This window comes from Tauraco erythrolophus, chromosome 1 (genome assembly GCF_009769465.1).
Source record: "Tauraco erythrolophus isolate bTauEry1 chromosome 1, bTauEry1.pri, whole genome shotgun sequence".
Classification (NCBI taxonomy): Eukaryota; Metazoa; Chordata; class Aves; order Musophagiformes; family Musophagidae; genus Tauraco; species Tauraco erythrolophus.
The window spans coordinates 121,605,716-121,623,012 of NC_141465.1; the positions used below are offsets into that span (position 1 = coordinate 121,605,716).

The 17,297-nt window shown below is 39.0% G+C and overlaps 1 protein-coding gene across 1 annotated transcript in view; it reads right to left on the reverse strand.

Moving 5' to 3' along the window:
- Positions 1 to 17,297, reverse strand: part of CEP126 (centrosomal protein 126) — a 44,893-nt gene that overhangs the window by 22,840 nt on the left and 4,756 nt on the right. Inside the window, exons 2-4 of the mRNA XM_086616298.1 lie at positions 8,341 to 8,486; positions 6,893 to 6,998; positions 1,379 to 1,577 (exon numbers count right to left, since the gene is read on the reverse strand). Of these exons, the coding sequence (XP_086472424.1) occupies positions 1,379 to 1,577; positions 6,893 to 6,998; positions 8,341 to 8,486 (451 nt within the window). The remainder of the gene's footprint in view (positions 1 to 1,378; positions 1,578 to 6,892; positions 6,999 to 8,340; positions 8,487 to 17,297) is intronic.

Genomic DNA, 17,297 nt, shown 5'->3' on the forward strand with positions numbered 1-17,297 from the left:
TTCAGCATCATCATTTCGGGAGGGATTTATGAATACTACACCAATGAAACACACAATGTCATATTTAAAAAAAAAAAAAAAGCTTAATCCTTTCTATATTTTGTTTGAAAGTGGTTATCTAGGATTCAGTTTTATCAGCTCTCTTCTATGAATTGCCATCTGCTTTTCCTTCTTTTATGCTTGGAAATAAGAACGAACACTAGTCAACAACCTTGCCAGTACAAACTGTAATTTCTGTCTTCTCAAACATTTTGAAATTTACTCCAGTTGAGTGAGATTTTCTGTGTTAGCTATCAACTGCTCAAGATTCTTATGAATACCCACCCGAACAAAGGTACAAAGACAGAGATGAATGTGCCTGAAGACATCAATATCAAAGAACTTGAAATATATCTGAACTGTATACAATCTTCCAAAAGTTATCCATACACATTTATCAAAAGGAAAAGCCCTTGCTCTGTTGCCACCAATGATCCTATGCCTCTAGCCATCACCAACTCAAAGGGACAGTGCTTCACAGAGTCAAGGTCATTGCAGACACCACAAGTCCAGATACTAGTAGATAATATTATAGAAATAAAAGAATGAGTCCAAAGTTATGTCCTTTTGTTTCCAAAAAATGTAATATGAAGACAGTATTTCCAAAATCAAAGACAACACTAGCAGACCTGAAATCACACTTAAAAGTGCAGTTAGAAGAAATCACTTTGGAACTCAGTTCTTCTTGATTTTTGCTTTGTTTCTGAGGTAACTTTTGAAACTGATTTTGGGTCTAAAAATTAGTTTAGGCAGAAAGTTAATGGGCTTGTTACTGAAACACCTGCAACCATTCCAAAAGTATCAAAAAGGATCTCAAGAGACTTGAAGTCAATCCCTAAGCAACCACCACGCACTGGGAAAAAAATCAAGAAACAAAAAAAAACCCCAACATTTGACTTACCGTAATTATACGGCTACAGCATTTTGTGCTGAGGTGCAGCAATCGGCAAAGCAGAACCTAAGTGCGAATTGCAAGCCACCAGTCGAAGTGTGGAGGCAGCACAAGACTCCTGTGATAGACTCATGGCTAGCTACCTCAGAGCCAAGAAGTCTGACATACAAGTCTTACATTCACAGAAAGAAAGACAATATGACAGATATCTTTGAAGAATTTGTGAAAATATTCCTATAAGCATTTTTAAAGACTTCTGATTTCTTACTGGAAAATATGTGTAATTTTACTAGAAATAGCCTATTGGTAAGGCATAGTGCAGTGTGTCCTCAGGTGTGGTCTACTTGGTAAAGAGTGCTTAACAGAACTTTCATTTTTATGACATTCAAGAAACTTTCTATTACATTGAAGAAGCATCATGTAATGAATCACATAGAAATATCATACCTCCAAGTTGCTGAGATGCTGTTTTTCAAGGAGCTGTTGCATTTCTTTCAGAGTTTTCTGGAAGAGAAGTTGGACACTATCCATGTTTGTTCTACTGCTCTCTTGTACTGTTTTATCCCAGCCAACCATTGCTGAAATCTGCTTCTGATGGAAAGAACTGTTTCTAGATGCTGATGAGGATGGAGTGTCATCTGTGGTTCTTGATGCAAGCAAATAACTTATTACTTTGGCTTATTTCTATGCGTCAACTGTACATTTTTAAACATGTTTTTTTCCAAAAGTATACATTATCAATAAATGCCTTGCAAGGGAAGGACAGCTGTACTATTTGTAACTACAGGTGGTGCTGTTAGTGCTATCTAAAACTGCCCAACAATTTCCATTTTAAATCTTGTCTTCTGTTATTTACAAATAGTCAGACTTTTCTGATTGGGTTATTGGGTGACTGCCTCAGGCTGAATTAATCTGGAAAATGTCAGCCAACAGTTTGGTCATTTACAGAAATGGAACACAGAGGGTTTTTTTTTTTTTTTAATAATAAAAAAAAACAAACAAGCAAAATGGCCTTTATTTTTCCACAAGGTTGGCTTATATAGAGGATAACTCTATACTGATGCTGTCAGATATTCCCTTACTTTAAATAGCAAGAAGGCTTTGCAGTATCTAGAGCCCAACTGTAGCGATGATGTGTAATGTCAGTAATGTGGTGCATGAAAGAATTTGTATTTGCTACCCGAAAAAAAAAAAAATCTTTGGAGTAGCTAGTGTAGCTGGTTACTGTGGTCAGGCTGAGCCCAAATTAAGATATAGAGGAAACCACAGGTTTTTACAGGATGAGAATTAGCAAGAACCACGTAGCTGGTTGGCACCCAGGAATCAAAGAAGCCAAGAAGCATGTGAAGCCAAACAACAAGGAAAATGTGCAGAGCCTAGGAAGGCAGGGAGTGTGTAACAAGATATGTTCAAGAAGAAAAAGCAGACAGAACTGGACAAAGGTGGGTAATACCACTAGGAACAGGAACCAAGCTTTGGAAAACAAGAAGCAAGAACTAGCTAGATATCAAGGATGACGAAAACAAGAAACAAGTAGCTTTAACCAATGAGAAAGGCAGGCCTTAAAAAAACCCAGAAATTTTCCCCACACCAAAACCCACCAGCTCATAAGTAGATCAAGCTTTAGTCTTGGAAGTACATCTATTACCAGCTTGCCAGATATGTGTGAATGCCTAGGTGGAACAGTTTAGCAAAGGACACTGATCCTGTGTTTTGGCTCCAACCTGGTTCAAGGGCACTAAATGCCCTTAGTCTGGTATATCCAAAGTGGCATTTTCAGAAAGCTCTCACCAGATCCATGCTTTGGGTCCTTACATCTGTTCAGCAGAGCCATAACCCTTAAAATTGATTAAAAAGCCAAGCTTGTGTCTTGCTGTTTTAGGATCAAGTATTTGTTGTACCCCTCCACGATTACAAATGGTGGTAGAAGGAGAATGGATCTTGGAAACAGGTTATCAGTATAAAATTTCAGTGAAGTTATTTGTAAAATGGGTATACCTTCACCAAAAAGGGGAGATCCAGCTTTTATTTTACCAGGTGGATCAGGTCCAATATTTGAAATAATGCTTTGTTTCAGCAGTTACGGCATCTTGAGTAATAAACCAAGCCTTATTGTCCACTCAATATGCAACATTCCCAGGATGCATTTCTTATACATAGTTCCTTAGCAGCATCAACACAATCCCTTAAATATTGCTAAATTGGGTGAAGGTGTTTAGCTACATTTGTGGCAAAAGTGAACTTTTAATCCGTATGCAACTAAAGATGAAAATCATACTTCCACATATTTTTAAACTAGAATCTGGCCTGACAAGATGATCCACCACTCGCATTTTACTCTTCCTGATTTTCAGTGAAGGTGGTGGTGAAGATCATGGTTCCTTTCAGATATAGGCAACATGCAGTGTAGGAACTTCAATATTTCATGCCACACAAAGCCATCTTTCTTAACTGTTGGCATCCCTATTGAGTAAATTTGAACAGTGCCGTCCCACAATACGTACACAGATCTCATCCTCCTCTGCTGCTCATTTAGCAGAGATGCATTATTAGGAAACATGTAGTGTTCCTAGCTGGAGATGGCCATCATATGCCTAATATGTGTACAGAAACTCAATAACTCCTTTCCTTCCTGTCTCTCCATTTCTTCAGCTTAAGTTTCCACAGTTCTTCTGAGCCTTCATCAGTTTCATCCTCTTTCTGTATCTAAAATTATATTCCCTGTTAAAATCAATCCCTTTTCTTTTTAGTACTTCTGTGTCGAATGAGTAAATAGGCTGAGACCTTTTCTGAACTTATTATAACATCATTTTAGGACAACGGAAAACAGGAACTTTCATCTCATCAAGATTATTGTTATATTTCAGAAGGTTTTATATAATACTCCAAAAAGGTTAGCTTAATTGCACTGACCTAAGCAGAGATATATATTTGGCAGAGTCTAACAATGAATGTATTATTTCTGATGAGATGGCCAATAGCAAAAAGGGAGAACAACTTCTCACATTTATTTACAGAACTCAGAAAACTGCATTCTGTATTCTTTTGAATGAGAGATACCTTCTCTATCCAAAAGCTTTCTGTACCTATCCACTTTTAAAGACTTTCTTACTGTGAACCAGACTGATATACACCTGCTACCCTCCCCCAAAATCGATTGGTAGGTTGTTTTTTTTGGGGGGAGGGAAGTTTCTTGGTATCTGTTTGGCTGGTTGGACCATTTATATTTATAAAAGTTTCTACATTCCAACTTTTTTCAGAGACCATTTTTGATTTGTCATAGTTAAGTTTCTATCCCAAGATTGAAGCTAATCAAACACAACTGTTTTTAAACACAAACAGGGAAATACATCTTGTACAAAGAGCAGCACACCATTTACACACCTAACGTGCACACATCCCAGTCTCTGTCGGCTAATGAGTTGACAAAAATATTTGCTTCAGCATTTAATAACTAAACCTTACTAGAAGCAGAGTAGCTCTCCTGCAAGCACAGAATACAATCTCTCACTCATTAGGTGTTCGAGAATTTTTTGCCTTTCTCCAAGAGGAGGTAATATGTCTCCATTGCTTAATTTAATTTTTAACAACTTTTTAAACATAGACATTGAGAACTCTGGAGTCTTCTAAAATTCACCTATATCCAGTTGGGTCTTCAGCCATATTTTTCTTGAATACTTAATACAGTATTCATTTCATCCTTTAAAAGGGGACTGTCAATGAATTCTATAAATTCTATTTCTGAGGGAGGGTACATTTTAATGATACAAGATTTTTGGTTTGAGTGTATCTAGAAGCGTAAGAAGAGACAGAAGTACAGAAAATGCTTTTCTGCAACAAAGCTTACTTTGCTGTACTGATTTGCAAGAAATGTATTTGCCCTCTAGGAGAATTTTGCACAGTTTTTGGAACTAAGTCTGAAAACACAGAAATGCCACTTTTATGACCCACACAAACTATGACTCTCAGACCAAAACTAAAAGGAACAACCCTGCACACTAATATCTCCTGCAGCAGACCAGAAGAATCTATGCTACATAGTATGTGTCCAGTTTGAATTTCTGTGCTTAGTAAGAAACTGTCTGAGATGCAGACAAAAAATACAAAAGACTATTTTCTGTCACAAGGAAGGAAGACAAATTGTTAGTATTACAATAAGCAAAGCTTTATTTCATAGTAATTCATATACGGTGCCCCTATATACAAGCCTGTCCTGCAATATCTTAATTATTTTCCGTTATTACCACAGCCCAAATATTCTCTACATCCTCCTTCACCCACCCCATATGACTTCTACCCAGGCCTTCTAGTTACCAGCTGAGGAAGAGGTAGCACATTCTGTGACAGGTTCTAAGATGTTTGTGTGCTGACTTATTGGTACTAACTGGTTGGTGACCTGCCAACAGGTCAATGTGGACTCAACCTTTAAAGCTTTTCCATGCTGGGGTCACTTGTTTGAACAATTTCTTCCTTGCCGAATTGCTGATTTCAAATTTGTAGAAATATAATTATCTTTGAGATTCTTTGCTCTCTCACAAATTTGGTTACTAGAGGAACATAAACTGTAAAATGAACATATAAATTTAACTTCCTTAGGAAATCAGGTTCTAAAAATTAAAACCAGGAAAAGAACATACTGTCATTATTACAGCATAGTTGATTTTTAAAATTATACAAATATAATATGGAATGACAGCAATGTTATACTGTAAGAAATGGTAAGTGGTTTGAAGAGGTCCTGAGAGAAAAATGTGAGCCCCTGAGGCACAAGGAGCAGTTTGAAGAAAGATGAAAAAAAAGAAACAAATTATAATAGCAGAGGGAAGAGGCTCTGAGCTGATGTCCCTAATCAAGCCTATGAGTGAAATAAGACAAACAAGCACGAGCCCTGAGACGAGATTCAGAAACGTCTACATTTTTTGGTCATAATTTCAAGTTATGTTTAGCAGGTAGATTTTTTGTTTGTTTTTATGGCTGCAATCCTCCCTTATTGTGTCAATCCAGCACAGTAGCTGAATGTTGACCAGCAGATGGTATGAGTATTTAGCTCAAAAAGGTATGAATTTTTTTCTCAATTGCCCATAGGTTAGTCAACAGCAGATATGTAATCAAACTGAATATTAACATCACAATGAAGAACACACTGAAGCTCAAAAGAGAACCGTTTTAGACAGAATTTATCTCTATTCTGAACATCTGCACAATTTACAGTATGCAGAAAAAAATATAATAGTAATAAAAGCAGTAACAACAAAAGCAGCAACAACAAAAATAAAACCCTGAACCGAAATGTTAAAGAAATGAGAGATTAGGAAGGGGATAATCAGGAAGGAGTACCAGATACAGCAGATAGATAAACTATGCATGAAGAAACAATCTGTAACAAGTCAAGGTATCTTAGAAAATGTGCTTAAGTAGAGCGAAAAGTATGCAATTCATATTATATATGATACAAAATGAAATTGCAGGTGAAAATTGTTATCAGGATGCTCAAGATATACATAGAGGATAAGAAACTTAAAGGAATGACAGCTGGAAAGAAGATAAGATCATGGGATGAATATATAAACTAAACTATCCTTGAATGTCAAAACGAGAATATCTGGATGAAAATACGGAATCATCTAGACAGAATACTTTATAATTCATAGAACAGCAGATGGTTTGATAACCACGGCAATCTGAGTCAGGCTATAATAGAATGGGGACTAGGTTAGCTCTGACTTTTCCCAGAATTCTGCTGAAGGGAAAAGGTTTGTGTCATCTCCTCCGCTGTTTCACCAAATGGACACAAACAACTCAAGGCTGTTTCATAACGTTTCGTTGGAACAGTTCACAGGAATGCTTTCTTTGCCACAAGACAAATGGCCTACAATTTCTTAAAGAGCAATTGTCTGTTGTTTATTGAATATTCTAAGCAATTTACTTCCTTTGATCATCAGAGTAAAAAGAAATGTTTACCTGAAGTTGGTCTTGCTTCTGCTAGGCAAGCACAGTCCTGGTGTTAAAACTGATCCTTTAATTTGTTCAAGAGCTTCTTCTAACTGAAAAGCTGCTTTTGCCTGGACTGGAGGGATTAGAGTGAAAAACACAATGGAAAAAAAGATTTTAAAAATTGGAGTATTTGACCATAAATGGTTTGGTTAAGTTTCTGAAGTTTGGAAGCCTAAATCCAGACTGTTACAATAAACTGAGTGGTTTAGCATCATCAGACATGCTGGGGCATCTCTAGCTCCTCTGAAACAAAACCCCAGTCTATTTGTTTACAGTAACACACCTATTCAGCAGTTTTGCTATTTGTTTTTAGATTGTACTGTTGAAAAAGTAGGAGGTTAAAATTCCAGCACTAACTTTGTTTTTACATCATGATTATCCTGCTTATGGACTAAGTCAAAGTTATGGCTTGCAGATATTTTACAGAGGCAAAATTGTGGAGAGAAAGCGAAGAAATCAGTGGAGAAAGAGAGTCCAGACAGGCACATGTTGGTGCCTCTTTCAAGCAAGTAAAAGTACGGTAGAAAGCAGAGGCAGAATTGCTATAAAGGAAAACCAAGAAAAAAAAATTGTGATTCATTATATTGCTACACAGTCTGGGCTGTCAGTAGAGCTCTGAAGAAGCCCGAAACCAGTACCGTCCTATTTTGTTATTGCAATCTGACATTTGATCTTGAAGTCAGAGACATTACCTCACAGCTGGCGCAACTGCAGTTGGGAGAGTAAATCTGTTAAAGAATACCTAAGTAATATACCATATCTTCAGAGTTTCAACACTGGAAAGTTGACTGGAAATCAGACTTGGCTGATGCTGTTAAAAACTGCTGCCCATCTGCACTGATTCCAAGAAAGCAGGAACTGAGTCGAAGTGATCATTACTTCCCAGCAGCGAAAGAACAGCCTAAAAAGCTGACTAATTCAGCAAAAGTTATGCAACACATTAATAGATGCTAGGACTGCTTTTACTTGATGATAAACAAAATGCACATTTTTGAATATTTCATACTTGGGCTTCAAATAGCAGATCATTATACTACTCTAGTAACTTTAAGTGGCCTTGTAACACCTCATACCCAGCTGTAAAAGCACAGTACTGTAAGCAATAAGCACACTGCAGCGAAAAAATCAGGGAAAACCCAGGAAGCCACTATCTCCCAAGGAGGTGATGGACTTACTGTGGCTGGAATACAATGAAATACCTCACAACATAATTTAGAAAAAAAAAAAACAGTCTTTTTTTAAATTCCCTCAACCCAATTTTGTTGTATGTATCAGATCTGAGCTTCCTGCCAGTTAAGTTTTGCTTATATGAATTCTATTAATTTGAGTGAAGTTAATTGTGTTTGCCTCAATTATATTCTATTAATACAAAAAGACTTGTATTGTGAATAATTGTTAAATTTTAATTTACAAACCTATTTGTTTGTGCTGAGAAAAAGGCAGATGAGCACGCTGGAACTTTTCAGTTGCTTCCTGAAGTTTAATTTTCCTCTGCTGCAGAACTTTTTCTCTAAATCTTTTTTCTTTTTCTTCCTCTTGCTTCCATCTTTCTTCGAAGGCTCTGCATTTAAGAAGCAAAAGTAGATGATCCCTATGTTTTCTAATGACATTTACTAAAATGTTAGTAACTTACTTGCTTATCAGTTTGCAATTTTGGTACAAAAGCTTGCTTGTCCATAAATTAAACGCTACAAACTTCAGCACAGCCAGATTTTTATGTTTTGTCTGAATGTAAATGGGACAGGGGATGGTGAAGAAGAGACAAACCATAAGCTTTTTATTTTTCAGCCTCAACCAGAGATTTGATTCTTACACGTGAATTAACATGCAGACTCAACCAGTTCTTGTCGCCAATGTGACTTTCTTTACATTGCCATGTAAATGCATCACAGGGGGCAGATCAATAGGAAGGTGAACTGCAAACGCTCTCTGTGTGTGCCTTTCACGAACTGGTGGGGAAACAGTAACAGTTTAAAAGTGGTTATTCATAAATAACACAAAGGAACTACAGCTTTCACCTATAAATATGTAAGAGTTAGTATCAACTTCTAGTTGTTGAGAGGCTTCCTGAAAGACAATCAGATTAGCAGCACAAAATGAGATAAAATAAAACAGTTATGTGAAACTATGATTCACAGAATCAGTTGTTCATATCTCAACCCACGAGTCTCCTTCTCTTTTCCCCTTTAATTCTCTTCCCCATTCCCCAGGGGTGGAGGAGGGTGAGCGAGCAGCTGCATGGTTTAGTGGTCAGCTGGATTAAACCACAACAATATCAAATGTGTTAAATGTGTCCTGCTGCTGGCTGGAAAACAAAGCAGGCTGTAATCAAAAACAACCATCATCACAAAGCTTTCCTTTGGTATGCACGAGCTTGATGGAGCTACGCAGAATTTTTATTTCTGCTGACAAAATCATCAACTTCTACTGAAAAATTTAAGCTAGCTCCCTGAGTGAAATAAACCCATTAAATTTATTGGCACAGTGCCTACGTAGGCATGTCATATTTAAATAATGGTTTTTAACTAAAAGAGGGTAGATTTAGACTAGATAAAAGGAAAAAAATTTTACTTCTAAAGCCTGTCATGCAAGGATCACTACAACTGGGAGCTTCTCATCTTTAAAGTTCTCTATGTGTTAGAAACGTGATCTGACAGGTCACTAGTACACTAAGTAGATTCTCACTCCCAGCCAGCATGAGTGGAAAGAAAGGTAGTAATATTTAGCCATATGTTCTTTGTTTCTCTCGTCACAATAAGGTACCTTCCCATAACTTTAATCACTTGCAGTTGTTTCGTAGATCTTCTTGCTTAATGGAGCAAAGCTGCTGCTTAACAGAGCTACCCCTTAACTCAAGCTATTTTAATTACTCTTCCCTTTGCTTTCCAAGGAAAAAGTTCAAACTGAAATATTCAATTTGACTCTCCCTAGTACCCCTTCAAAGTGCTGACTGATCACCTGTGAAAACAAACAGAAATATAATTTGAAATAGGTACTTTTTATTTTAAGTCTGAAGGCTGTAATTGCACAATAGTAGAAAATCGGAAAACTGCCAACTAATTCCCATGTACACTCTTACAGAAATATCCACTTTAATCCACTTGGAAGCCAAAGCGTAGCAGAGAGAGATATAAGGAACTTTCGCTATTTTGAAAACTCATATATGCATGGTTATCAAAACATACTGAAACTAATGACTGATATTTCCCAATTTTATGGACAAATTATTGCATTTCATTAATAGAAACTGAAGACAAAATAGATTCGATTTTTTTTTTTAAAGTGGAAATGCACTGTAAACAGATTCCATGCAGCTATTCAAACCTTAAATCACAAAGACTACATACTTGCATCCCTGTCATCATCATGAGGGCACCTTAAAAGTCCTCCCCGTATTGTAAGGGGAAACTGGAAGTGGTGTAACATCTGATCTTCCTTTCAATACTCCACCCCCAGTACTACCAATGTTAAGCTCCAGAAAGGCAGTGGTGGAGCATATGAAAAGCCAAAAGCAAGAAAAGAGACAAAATGTGCAAAAGGATGCATGACTTTTGCTAATGCACGTAGCACTCTGGATTAATGTTCTCCAAGGTCAGGAACCAAAATGCCAGTGAACAACATAAGCAATTAGTGCTTCTACTTTGGAAGTACATTCCCCTCAGAAAGCTCCAGATCTCCCAGCAGCAGTATTCCTCACAATTGCCTTGGATCACAAGAACTGCTGAGACTACATCCCGCAGTGTATACAGATGGTAGCTTACATTTGATTTTAACAACCAGTTTATTGCAAATGACACTTTATAGCCACACTTTCAAAAATCCAGGTGAATTTCTACAATTCAAGGTAACTTTTCTTCTAGAGAAGAAGTGATAAAACTCTACAGCTTTAAATGAAGAATGACTTACACAAAGAGAAAAAATTAAAGCATGATCCCAACACTGCAAGTTTCATTTGCAAACTTCAGTTTGTCAGCAAAGAGGAACGGCTTGACTTGAGGCATGAGGTGAAGCCAGACAAGTAGTTATCCAAAACCAGAAAATATCAGCAGAGAACTCTATCCACATAAAATGTCTTATTGCAGTTTGTTTAAAATTTCACAGGAACTTTAATTGGTCATACAATCCAGGAGTTAGAACTAAAAAAGTAGAACTAGAGTTCATTGTCAACTTTGAGTATTCCTGTATTTCACTCACATTACAAATGGATACAGAAATCTGCAATATTTTACATCTTTATCCTGACTAAAGAAGAGGAAAATCACAGCAGAGGAAACAGACTGACACCCTAGTAAGTACTTTAAACACATTCTTCTTGATGTCCTTAATATTTCTAGAAGCTGCTCAAGAAGGCCTTTAGTTGAACTGTAGTTGTTAAATTCAGACATGTGGGAAATTCTACAACTTTGCACCTGGAGTAATTCCAGTGTATAAGTCCAAAAAAAGAAAGCAAATTCTGACAATGTCTTTATTATTTATTTTTTAAACGATTTTGGAGTATGACTTAGCTGCACTCATCCACATTCCTAATAACTGGCATAAAAAACAGACTGTTGTTCCATATAGCTGGAAATGGGTAAGTCCAAATGCTGATGCAAGAGGTCTTTTTCATCACAGCTCATCATGATCACTATTTGGTTTGGATTAAGACATGAAGGAGAAAAACGATCTTATTTAAATGCAAGGAAATGCATTAAAGATATTCAGTGAAGCCTGCATCATTAACTTCTTGACCTCACAGAATGTAAATTCTGACACCCAGGTGCATTATGTAAAATAAATAATTTTACAAATGCACATTTGACATCTTACAGAAAAACAGTCAAAGCAAATGTTTGTTCATCCACTCTCCTTAAACCACCAGCTTCGGTTCGTATCACAGATGTAACATTGGCAAAAGAGTATGGCTTTAAGATGGAGAGTTAGCAGAAGAATTTCCTGACTGGTGTTTTTTTAACCCAGTTTTTCTGTCTACTATAAACAACCCAGTGGTGCAGCAATTTTTGAACCAGCTGCCAAAATGCATATAGTGAATTTGGAATATGAAACTTAAAATATCTAGCACTAGTTTCACATATACAGACATTATGTGGGAGGTACTTCTATGTTAAAACCAGTATGGCCAGATGGTGGAACTATTTCCTGGTTAATTTTATTAAATTATCATTACAGTGAAGTAATGGATGCTACATCCCCAGGTGGACTCAATGCTTACTACTACCTTGGCTGAAAATTAAATAAAGGAATATATACAGTGCATATGGAATGCTATGAAACAAACCTTTGGATGCTGAGTTGATATTATTCATCCATTGCCATATCACGTTTGCAAACCAGTGCACAGTAATTTTAAAATTGAGGTAGAAAGATATTGGTATACCTAACGACTACAGCAAGATCAAGAAAAAGCTAGAACGGGGTGTCTCTCAAAATCCCCTTCATAGGCAAACAGGAAACACACCTTACATCCTTAAAAAGATCTGCAGATGTTGCCCATAAATCAATTTATTTTTTTTAAGTGAGATACTTACTAGGACAATAGGAACATATATTAACTCCATTCCCTCGTCTTCTTTGATTATTGCATGCTCCATACCAAAGCCCCAAATTGCTGCAAGGGCTTCAGAAGAACTGACCCTTACAATGCCATAAGGGCTCACAGAGGTCTGTCCTCCAAAGTGCCCCGAAGGTTCACAGGAGGGCTGCCCACACTACCCGACAGTTGTTTCACTCCAAATATTTTTATAGGCAAAGAGTAAGCATACCTTATACAAAGCCATGACTTTTTACTTTAGTGTAATTCAAATCTTAAGAGTCTAATCATTATTAATCCAGATATAATTGTTACTGAAAAATAATAATACCATTAGAATACTTCTATACAGAGAAAGCCTCAATAATAGTGATAACATTTTGAACTGTTATTTGCACATTGATTTTCTACCCCTTTTGCTGATGCTCGTGCTTCCAGTGCTCTTCTGCATCCCAGGACCGGTAGTTTCATTCTGGTGGTGCTGGGGCGTTACAGTGAGCTGTCAGCATTGGGAGTTCCTTCACCAGAACAATATGATGTTTATGTTAATGCTTTCTTCTTCCTCACCATGGGATCCACTTGCAGTAATTTTTGTATTTGCTAACACGCTTTTACACCTTTGATTTTTCTTCATCAATCTGACGCTCCCCAGTACCTCCAAATATTCCACACACAATGCCTTTTACACATACTACATACCATTCTTTTGTTCTCTTTGCTACCCCTAAAGCCAGTTTTGCCAGATCTAGGATTTGTGTCAGATCTGCATTTCTTTAACCGACTGTCGGTGAGTTGTTTACAGCCCTGGGGTCTCCAGTGCCAAGCCTGTGTGCCACGCACGGAGCCTGTATTTCCCTGTACTGCATCACGTTAGAGTCATAAATATCTAATTCTCCATGTAGAATAACTGCTTGTTACTGCTATCTATATAAAACTACAGTCATACCATAAAAAGATATACAAAGGCAAAATAAATTAGCTACAGGCACCTGGTCAGTTAGAGAAATTGCTGTCACAGCTAAACCAAGCAAAACAAAGCTGTGGGCAGGTCAAGAAAAGTTCAGAGAGAGCAAGCTTGGCACGCCTCCGTCCTGAGGCCTTTCAAACTCGGCACAACCCTGTGGCCCGTTACCAGAAATGGCAGTACTGCACTTCAGGTCCACACGGTTACAGTTATTACTACTTTTCATGGTTTCATTCTTACGCAGAAAGCAGTAAGAAATTTGCAACATTTTGCCCTCTCTCTTTACCAAATGCTAACATTCTTCTCCTATTTCTGGCACTAGACTGCTTTTCATTCTCCATCAACAACACTGATGAATAATTTAAAGAGCTTTTATTAAATAATCAATGATAATCAGCCAGTAGATGGAGCACAAACCTTGTGCATATGTTGAAAATAAAGTATTTTTGAAAAAACAACAGTAATGGGAATAGATTGGAAACTGATATAAATTGGGAAAGCATTTCCTTCCCCAGTTAAAACAGATGGATCAGCTATTCAGATTTCAAGGTAACTCAAAACGCTGAACCAAGATAGCTGACTGTAAGGTTTATTTAAAAATGCACATAGACAATCGCATTTCCAGAATGAACCAACTACCTGAAGCCAGTAACACCACAGCATAATGGGAAGCACATTTTGCATTGAGCAGTAACAGCAGGAAGGCTACAGTCCCCAGCAAACCTGCAGCTGGTACTTAGAAAGTATTGTGGAATATAAACACAAAATCTGATATCCTATTCATTCACATCAAGTATGTGCTTAGTCAGTAACTCTTATTTCCAGAGTACTGTTATTTATACGAAATATCTGTCAACTACTGCCCCAGAGCATATTTAATTCTTAAACCAATCTTGAAGTTGCGACTTCACGTGTCAGTGAGATGATAACAGAATTACTTTCTTGACACTCAGGCAACGTGTGTAAAGATAATCAGCAGGCCGGTGTTTTACTGTGTTGAAGTACCGCTGTTGACACAAAACTAAGGAGCTCGGTCAGTACAAGAGATGCAAAGAAACTAATGGCATTAGACAGGAATATGGGTTCCTCTAAGTACTCACTTTGAAAAAGATCTGTGACTTAAGCTACCGAGACTTTGCTTTCCAAAGCTATACTTCTCTTTTCTGTGCAAGTGATGTTTTTAGTTTTTTTCTAATTTACCAATTAACTGAGAATATCTTGTCAGAAGTTGAGTATTTTTAACCATAGGCTGAAGCTGCTGTATTTGAGAGGTATTGACAACAGATCAACACCATCTGTGAAAATGTCATTACTAGTACATTTAGGAAGCTTGAAAACGGAAGATCTCAATCTGCAAGCTCTCAGCACATGCCGTTCTCGTTAGCACTAGGGGCTATTGGACCCGCAGTCAGCCTTGGTGTAACCTTGGTTAAAGGTAGGCTGGCAGTGGTTCTTCAAAAAACCACAAAAAAATAAACCCACAGAAAGGTTTTCCTCCACAATGCAACACAAAAAGAATGAACCTAAATGACACAAGATTGAGAACAGAGCAGAAGCTCTGTCTATCTTCCGTAGACCTGTTTGCTAAAAGAAATTCACTGCTATTACTCTTCAGCAGAGACTTTATAAATTTAAGGTTGACATTAAATTCACTAGGGGCAAGTCGTGCCTGACTAATTTAGTGGCCTTCTACGACAAAGCTACAGTGCTGGTTGACATGGGTAAAGCAACGGATGTCATTTTCCTGGACTTGTGCAAGGCCTTTGACACTGTCCCACATGACATCCTTGTCTCTAAAATGGAGAGACACGGATTTGACAGATGGACCACTTGGTGGATAAAGAACTGGCTGGATGGTCACCTCAAAGAGTTGTGGTCAATGGCGTGATGTCTACATGGAGACCAGTGTCAAGCAGTGTCCCTCAGGGGTCTGTTCTGGGTCCAGTGCTGTTCAACATCTTTGTCAGCGACATGGATGACGGCATTGAGTGTACCCTCAGTAAGTTTGCCGATGACACGAAGCTATGTGGTGCCATTGACTCACTTGAGGGAAGAGATGCCATCCAGAGGGACCTTGATAGGCTTGAGAAATGGCCAGTGCAAACTGCATGAGCTTCAACAAGTCAAAATGCAACGTCCTTCACCTGGGTCGGGCCAGTCCTAGGCACAAATACAAACTGGGCACAGAGTGGGCTGAGAGTAGCCCTGAAGAGAAGGATTTGGGGGTGTTGATAGACGAGAAGCTCAGCATGAGTCGGCAGTGCGCTCACGCGGCCCAGAAGGCCAACCGCATCCTGGGATGTATCAAGAGAAGCGTGGTCAGCAGGTTAAGAGAGGTGATTCTCCCCCTTTACTCTGCTCTTGTGAGACCCCACCTCGAATACTGTGTCCAGTTCTGGTGTCCCCACCATAAGAGAGACATAGATTTGTTGGAGCGTGTTCAGAGGAGGGCCACAAAGATGATCCAGGGGCTGGAGCATCTCTGCTACGAGGACAGGTTGCGGGAGCTGGGATTGTTCAGCCTGGAAAAGAGAAGACTTTGGGGGACCTAATAACTGCCTTCCAATACCTGAAGGGAACCTACAGGAAGGCTGGGGAGGGACTTACTTTTTACAAGAGTGTCCACTGATAGGACAAGGGGAAATGGGTTTAAGTTGAAGGAGAAAAGATTTAGATTAGATCTTAGGAAGAAATTCTTCAGTACGAGGGTGGTGAGACTTTGGAATAGATTGCCCAGAGAGGTTGTGGATGCCCCCTCCCTGGAGGTGTTCAAGGCCAGGTTGGACGGAGCCTTGAGTAGCCTGATCTAGTTGAGAGGCGTCCCTGCCCATGACAGGGAGGTTGGATTAGATGATCTCTAAGGTCCCTTCCAGCCTATGCCATTCTATGATTCTATGATTCTATGAAATTAGGTCATGTTTGACCAGCTTGATAAACTTCTTCAAAGAAATGACTGGCCTGGTAGATGAGGGGAGAGCAGTGGGTATTGTCTGCCTGGACTTCACTCAGGCCATTCACAGTCTCCCATAAGATCCTCACAGACAAGCTGTTAAAGTGCAGGCTGGATGAGCAGACAGGGAGGTGAACTGGAAACTGTCTGAATGGCCAGGCCCAGAGGGTGGTGATTAGAGACACGAAGCCTCGTTGGAGCCAAGTAACTAGCAGTGTAGCCCAGGGGTCAATACTGGGCCCAGTCCTATTTAACATCTTCATAAATGATCATGGATGACAGGGCAGAGTGTACCCTCAGTAAGTTTGCAGGTGACACAAAGCCAGGAGGAGTGGCTGATACACCAGAAGGTCAGGCTGCCACCCACAGAGACCTCAACGGGCTGGAGAAGTGGGCTGGCCGGAACCTCATGAAGTTCAACAAGGAGAAGTGCAAGGTTCTGCAAATGGGGAGGAACAACCCCAGGCACCAACATTTGTTGAGGGCCACCTTGCTGGAAGGCAGCCGTGCAGAAAAGGACCTGGGAGTCCTGCTGGACACCAAGTTGAACATGAGGCAGCAACAAGATCTTGCCGCAAAAAAAGCAAACGATATCTTGGGCTGCATTAGATAAAGCATTGCCAGCAGGTCAAGGGAAGTGATCCTTCTCTACTCAGCCCTGGTGAGTGAGGTGGTGTGGTGGGTGAGATGTGGTGGCCCTGGTGTGGTAAGGCCACACCTGGAGTGCTGTGTCCAGTGCTGGGCTCCCCAGTACAAGAGAGACATGGGCATACTGGAGAGAGTCTGACAAAGGACCATGAAGATGATGAAGCGACTGGAGCACATCTCCTGTGAGGAAATGCTGAGAGAGCTGGGACCGTTCAGCCTGAAGAAGATTAGGCTCATGGGGGATCTTATTAATGTATATAAATACTTGAACGGAGGGTGC